At 39.0% G+C, this 8,174-nt stretch overlaps 1 protein-coding gene across 1 annotated transcript; it reads left to right on the forward strand.

Moving 5' to 3' along the window:
• Positions 1-1,706: 1,706 nt before the first annotated feature.
• LOC311036510 (uncharacterized protein) lies at positions 1,707-7,500 on the forward strand. Its single transcript, XM_084045237.1, has 9 exons — positions 1,707-2,335; positions 3,719-3,895; positions 4,474-4,538; positions 4,647-4,792; positions 4,886-5,154; positions 5,852-6,028; positions 6,207-6,271; positions 6,380-6,525; positions 7,121-7,500. The coding sequence occupies exons 1-9, from the start codon at positions 1,925-1,927 to the stop codon at positions 7,327-7,329; spliced, it is 1,665 nt and encodes a 554-aa protein (XP_083901363.1). The 5' UTR covers positions 1,707-1,924; the 3' UTR covers positions 7,330-7,500.
• The last annotated feature ends 674 nt before the right edge of the window (positions 7,501-8,174 follow it).

Here is an 8,174-nt window from a genome sequence, read left to right on the forward strand (position 1 = left end):
AACAACAACGGAAACAATAACCAAACCTGTTGAAACAACCACAAAGGAAGCAACAACATCTCAGGCTGTACCAACAATAAAGCCACCAAAAGTAGAAACAACTGGTCCAACAACAGCTTCTACCACAGTTATTCTAGTAACAACAACCGCCATACCGACCACCTCTGTTCCTGAGACCACAACTGTTGTCACTTCCAAGCCCACCATTTTAACCAAAACATCCAGTGTACCAACAACAATGGAAACAACAACCAAACCTGTTGAAACAACCAAAAAGGAAGCAACAACATCTCAGGCTGTATCAACAATAAAGCCACCAAAAGTAGAAACAACTGGTCCAACAACAGCTTCTACCACAGTTATTCGTGAAACCACCACCTCTGTTCCTGATACCACAACTAGCCAAGAAACAACAGTTACTTCCAAGCCCACCGTTTTAACCACGACAGCCAGTGTACCAACAACAACGGAAACAACAACCAAACCTGTTGAAACAACAACCACAAAGGAAGCAACAACATCTCAGGCAGTATCAATAACAACACCTCCAAAAGTAGAAACAACTGGTCCAACAACAGCTTCTACCACAGTTAGTCGTGAAACCACCACCTCGGTTCCCGAGACCACAACGAACCCAAAAACAACAGTTACTTCCAAACCCACTGTTGAAACCACAATCTCAATTGAACCAATAACAACAACAACAACAAAGGAAACAACAACCAAGCCTGTTGAAACGACCACAAAGGAAGCAACAACAACTCAGAGTGTATCAACAACAACGCTACCAAAAGTAGAAACAAGTGGGCCAACAACAGCTTCTTCCACAGTTATTCTAGTAACAACAACCTCCATACCGACCACACCTATCCCAGAAACAACTGTTGTCAGTTCCAAGCCCACCGTTTTAACCACGACAACCAGTGTACCAACAAAAAAGGAAACAACAACAAAACCTGTTGAAACAACCACAAAGGAAGAAACAACATCTCAGGCTGTATCAACAACAAAGCCACTACAAGTAGAAACAACTGGTCCAACGACAGCTTCTACCACAGTTATTCGTGAAACCACCACCTCTGTTCCTGAGACAACAACGAGCCCAAAAACAACAGTTACTTCCAAGCCCACAATTGAAACCACAACCTCAATTGTACCAATAACAACAACAACAAAGGAAACAACAACAAAACCTGTTGAAGCAACCACAAAGGAAGCAACAACAACTCAGACTGTTTCAACAACAAAGCCACCAAAAGTAGAAACAACTGGTCCAACAACAGCTTCTACCACAGTTATTCGTGAAAACACCACCTCTGTTCCTGAGACCACAACTAGCCAAGAAACAACAGTTACTTCCAAGCCCACCGTTTTAACCACGACAACCAGTGTACCAACAACAACGGAAACAACAACCAAACCTGTTGAAACAACCACAAAGGAAGCAACAACATCTCAGGCTGTATCAACAACAAAGCCACCAAAAGTAGAAACAACTGGGCCAACAACAGCTTCTACCACAGTTATTCGTGAAACAACCACTTCAGTTCCTGAGACCACAACTAGCCCAGAAACAACAGTTACTCCCAAGCCCACAGTTGAAACCACAACCTCAAGTGTACCAATAACAACAACAACAACAACAAAGGAAACAACAACAACAAAACGTGTTGAAACAACCACAAAGGAAGCAACAACAACTCAGACTGCATCAACTACGAAGGCACCAAAAGTAGAAACAACTGGTCCTACAACAGCTTCTACCACAGTTATTCTTGTAACAACAACCTCCATACCGACCACACCTATCCCTGAAACAACTGTTGTCACTTCCAAGCCCACCATTGTAACTACGACAACCAGTGTACCAACGACAACAACAACATCAAAGGAAACAACAACCAAACCTGTTGAAACAACCGCAATGGAAACAACAACGTCATACACTGTATCAACAACAAAGCCACTAAAAGTAGAAACAACTGGTCCAACAACAGCATCTACCACAGTTATTCGTGAAACAACAACTTCCGTACCTGTAGTTACAGCAACTAGCCCAGAAACAACTGCCGTTTCTTCAAAACCAATTGTTGTAATCACGACAACCAGCGTACCACCACCAACAACAACAACAACAACAACAACAACAACAAGGGAAACAACAACCAAACCTATTGAAACAACCACAAAAGAAGCAGTAACAACTCAGACTGTATCAACAACAAAGCCAGCAAAAGTAGAAACAACTGGTCCACTAACAGCTTCTACCAAAGTTCGTGTGGTAACAACAACTTCCATACCGACCACATCTATCCCAGAAACAACAACAAACACGGTAAGGAAGAAATACAATATGATTTTTTATGTTGACTTAACAAATTAAATACCTAAATATAATTGCATTGCAAACTTGAACCCTGTAGGCTCAACTAGTTATTGCCCTTCCCTCTTGGGAAAATACCATAATATTTTTATACCAAAATACAAAGATATCATGCAAAATAAACAAAAACAATTAAACTTTAATTTCAATGTTTGTAATAAACTACCTCCTGCTTTACTTGCTATTTTGGAGGGATATTACAATTCATGACAACGTTTGAAATCAAAGATCTATATACCCTTTTTAACACAAACTAATTATGTTTCATGTTGGCTAAGTGTCGTTCATTCCTTTCAAAGTTATAATGAATATAAACACTTATCCTAATGAATGATAAATAAGAAAACACAATAAGAGGACTGACATGATCAGTGTCTCAGTACAATGTTACTGATTTAGGCTTTGACACACCGCCAAGACCGTAGTCCTACGGGCCGTTAAATCCAACCGTTAACCGCCGTACCCGTAGTCCTACGGGGCGGGTGTTTTCCCATGTTAAATCGAACAGGTGCAGATTCCGGATTTTTTTTGCACTTCCGGTTTCGGGGGGGGGCGGACCGGAAACGAAATAATACTGTTTCCGTTTTTTGTCCCGACTCCGTTTCCTGTCTAGCGATCAACTTTGGAAGCGGTTATCTCTGCTTGTTGTTTTGCTCTCCGCATCCCCCACTGTAATGTTTTGCCCTCGTTCTCCAAAATGGAGGGTTGGATCGCGTCGCGGTCTTCGGTGTTTTGTAATGTCGGATCCCGTGTTTGTGTCGAACCAAATGAACGCGGATTTTAAACGGATTTAGCGGGGGCTATGGCGGAATCAAAAAAACAAAAAAGGACAAAAAAAGCTTGGCAGTGGTAAGTGCATTTTGAGATTAGACCTTGGCGGTGGATGTGTTAAAAACTAATCCTACAGAAAAGTCACACATCTAAAAGCACTTACAAATAAACATACTGAGCCATAAGAAGTGGATCAGTGAGAGAAATGATCTGTCCATTGACTAGAATTAAACACAGTCCACCAAATTGTATATGTATACATCAAACATGAAAATGTTTCTTATAAATAAAACTAATTTAACCCAAACTAGAATTATGCTTCAACTTCTGGAATATTATCTCTTGTATATATTATACAATACTCACCTACACACACACACACACACACACACACACACACACACACACACACACACACACACACACACACACACACACACACACACACACACACAGGCCTCTGAGCAATTCCACTTCAACATTTGAGGACTGTCTTTCTTGGCAAGTCACAGACATGTGAGGGAGCCTCTATCTATATATTTTCTAATACATTTCCATTTTCAGATCTCAGCTGCAACAACTCACGCAAGTCCAGACACCACCACAGCAGCAACTGATCCTCCACTAACAGCAGTGGGCTTTCTTATAATAGACTTTAAGATCACACGTGAATTCATCCCAGAATACAACAATCCTGCCTCAACTGAATACCAAGCGCTGGTTGCTAATATCACAGCAGAGGTAAGGAACCACACGTTCATTTGAAATGTGTTTTTTTTTCTTCTTTTCATATATATATATATACTACAGATTCAAAATGAATCCCAGAAATATTATCTTATGGATTACACAAACTATACCAGTGGTGGAAGATGTACTCGGATGTTTTACTTAAGTAAAAGTAGCAATACCACAATGTAGTACTTGAGTAAAAGTACAAAAGTATTGGCATCAAAATATACTTAAAGTACGAAAAGTAAAAGTACTAAAATGTTTGAAAACAGCAGATCTACAAGCTCACAACGCGTCACATCGCAACGTGTTAGCCTATATATAAAACAGGGTTAAAGTGGTTAATGTATGTTTCATAATGTAATATCTGCAAATTAACTAGTAACTACAGTTTTCAAATAATTGTAGTGGAGTACAAGTACAATATTTGCCTCTGAGATCTAGTGGAGTAGAAGTAAAAGTATTGAAAATTGGAAATACTCCAGGAAAGTACCTCAAAATTGTACTTAGAGTACTTGAGTACATGCACTTAGTTACTTTACACCACTGAACAATACCAAAACTATATTTGTTTCCTTATTCTTTAGCTTAACGAAGCATTCATAACGGCATATCCAACGATTTTCCTGGAGCCATTTGTCGTACAGTTAACGTAAGTAGTTTCAATATGCTCACACACTCTTGGAAATATACATTACATACTTCAAGTCTAAAATTAATACCAATGCTATTACTAACTCACATCCTTTTGTATCAACAGGCCGGGTTCTGTCAATGTACAAGCAAATTTGACCTTTATTAACCCATATGTGGTTCCTAATGCCACCTATGCAGTGAATGCACTCGAAACAGCTATCGATATGCTTGTTGCATTCCTTGATATTGTGCCGAACAGTATCAAAGGAGGTTAGTGTCCTTCTCATGAAATCACATCACTGTTTGTTGTACTATTATTTCAAAATGATATGAGAAATTAAGTGTTTTTTCCTGTGATGGCAGGTATCCCGAATACAAATCCAACTGTAGCACTGACAACAGCGACACCAACAACTGTGGTAACGACTCAAACTACCACGACTCCAACCCTTACGCCAACCACAACAACTATTCAAACAACTTCGACTCCCACCACAACTTCAACCACTAAGACTCCAACAACTACAGCCACCACATTATCAACCACAACTCCAACAGCCACAAGTGGAAGTCCACCTACTGTAACTACAATGATATCTCAGGCAACCACAACTAGAACAACCAAAAACATGGTAAGGAATAAATACAATGGCCCTTTTTTATCAATGGAGTTTAAAAAACGGCGTATTTTTTGCCTTAAATTTGCCCGTAGGCCAACGTCCAAGTGGCATTTATCAAAGGATCCTATACAGCCAATCCTAACGTGCATTTGGTTGGAGCTTTGATAAATCTGACGGTTGAAACAGAGCATCATTTAAATAACACACCCTTAAATATTCACTGATTTTACGACATGAAGAACCGGAATACGTCCAAAAAAAACATGGAGAAGAGTTTCCCCCGCCCGCCTCACTGCCTGTCAAGTCACACATGTCACAGACACACACACACGCACGCACGCACGCACGCACACACGCGCACACACGCGCGCGCACGCACGCACGCACTTACCTACACTTTCATGTATTCCGTAACGGTACAATCTTTGTCAAGTAGGCTAGTAGCCTACCTGAATGACAGATTATGACACCAATCACATCGCCATCAATGGAATACGTTTGTATATTAAATGATTTAACCCATACCGAGCGGCACGCGTTCGAGATACACGAAAAAAGCAGGCATTCCCGTGAGACTCGGGAGGGCTGCAGTGAGTCCCGTGCCGCCACGATAATGAGAGGACTGGACTGGAGAGGCACTCATAATCTGAACGTTTATGGAGTGACTGATGAATGAATGCATAAACATGCAATACATTTCCATTTTCAGATCTCAGCAGCAACAACTGTCGCAAGTCCAGACACCACCACAGCAGCAACTGATCCTCCACAAACAGTAGAGGGCTTTCTTATACTAGACTTTCAGATCAAACGTGAATTCATCCCAGAATACAACGATCCTACCTCAACTGAATACCAAAATCTGGTTGCTAATATCACAGCAGAGGTAAGGAACCACACGTTAATTTGAAATGTATTTCTTTTTGTCTCTTTCATATATATATAAATATATATATATATATAATAAAAGTACCTAAAAATTGTACTTACAGTACTTGAGTACATGTACTTAGTTACTTTAAACAACTAAACAATAACACTATATTTGTTTCCTTATTCTTTAGCTTAACGAAGCATTCAAAACGGCATATCCAACGATTTTCCTGGAGCCCTTTGTCGTACAGTTAACGTAAGTAATTCCAATATTCTCACACACTCTTGGACACGTATATGACATACTTCAAGTCTGAAATTAATACCAATACTATTATTAACTCACATCCTTTTGTATCAACAGGCCGGGTTCTGTCAATGTACAAGCAAATATGACCTTTATTAACCCATATGTGGTTCCTAATGCCACCCATGCAGTGAATTCACTCGAAACAGCTATCGATACGTCAGTTGCATTCATTGATATCGAGCCGGACACAATCACAGCAGGTTAGTGTCCTTCTCGTGAAATCACACCACTGTTTGTTTTACTGGGGAAATATGACCTGAAAATCAGTGGTGGAAAAAGTACTCAAATGTTTTACTTAAGTAAAAGTATCAATACTGCAATGTAGATATACTCAAGTAAAAGTCCGGTGATCAAAATGTACTTGAGTAAAACTACAAAAGTATTGGCATCTAAATATACTTAAAGTACCAAAAGTAAAAGTACTCATTATGCAGAAATGTGTGTCCCATTTCAAGTTTTCTAAATGTATTGAAATCTTTTGAAAATAGCAGGCCAGATCTACAAGCCCACACGCATGAGCTTGTTGGCTATTTTCAAATGGCCGAAATTTATATAGAGCTGAAGTGGTTACTGTATGTTGTAATAGTAATCAAAATCTTCAAAGTAAGTAACTAAAGCTTTCAAATAAAAGTAGTGGAGTAAAAGTATAATATTTGCCTCTGAGATGTAGTGGAGTAGAAATTAAAGTACTGAACATTGGAAATACTCCAGTAAAGTAAAAAATCCTCGAAAGTGTACTTAAGTACAGTACTTTACACCACTGCTGAAAATAAGTGTTGTTTCTTGTGATTGCAGGTACCCCAAATGCAAATCCAACTGAAGCACAGACGACAACAACAACCGCAGTGACGACAACTACCCCAGCACAACCTTTAGCACTGACAACTGCTGCAACAGCATTGAACTCCAATGGAGCAACAACCATGAGAGGACCCCTCAATATGTTCACATTACTACTCATATCATTTGCCTGCACTGCATTAAACAGCCTATGGCTGTTGTAGAGATGGAATACAAAATCGAATGAAGATAATCCCTTGTCATTAAGATTGTTAAACAATATTTATTTTAAGATCATTCTTTTTTTTTGGCTTTCACACCTTTAGTAGACTGATAGGAAATGGGGATTAAAAATATTTATTTCAAGATAGTCCTTTTTTTTGTTTTTGTTTTTTTGGGGGGGGCTTTACACCTGCAGCAAAGATCGTCGGTATTGGGATTCGAACCAGCGACTCGCTATCAGGTTACATTGAGCCTATAGGTGCCTGGACCGCTATGCCAGTGGTCCAGGCCAAGATTTTGGTTTAATAGCACTTAAAACATGCACTTGGTTATGCACATACATTTAGTAAGTATATATTTATTTGGACTTGAACACTAGGCAGAAACTGCATACATATATTCAGAATTAGAATAATTGTATTTAGAATGAGAATTGTTTCATTTTGCCAGGTATGTTTGCACATAATGAGGACTTTGGCTTGATGAGCTTGGTCCATTATAGTGAAGATTTACAATGCTAAAAATGTTTGTACAGTACATTCTCATATATATTATTGCAGTATAGAGGTAATAGTAAAAAACTTGTGGATATGGATAAATAGATATAAAGTATAATTGTGTATTGTATTTATTATTGTATTTAATATTGTATTTATTATTAGGTGATGGTTCCACTATTGGACATATTGGATGTGGTACATTGTTTATTATTGTTGTATGTACACAGAAGGTAATCTATATAATAAAGTTGACATTGTACGTCTGTCTGTGAGTCCTTTATGTATGCCCACACCTCAGTTCAGATTGGGATATTATCACGGGCATGTTAGAATGCAGGCCACGTCCC

Source organism: Gymnoscopelus microlampas (genome assembly GCF_963454915.1).
Source record: "Gymnoscopelus microlampas genome assembly, chromosome: 20".
Taxonomy (NCBI): Eukaryota; Metazoa; Chordata; class Actinopteri; order Myctophiformes; family Myctophidae; genus Gymnoscopelus; species Gymnoscopelus microlampas.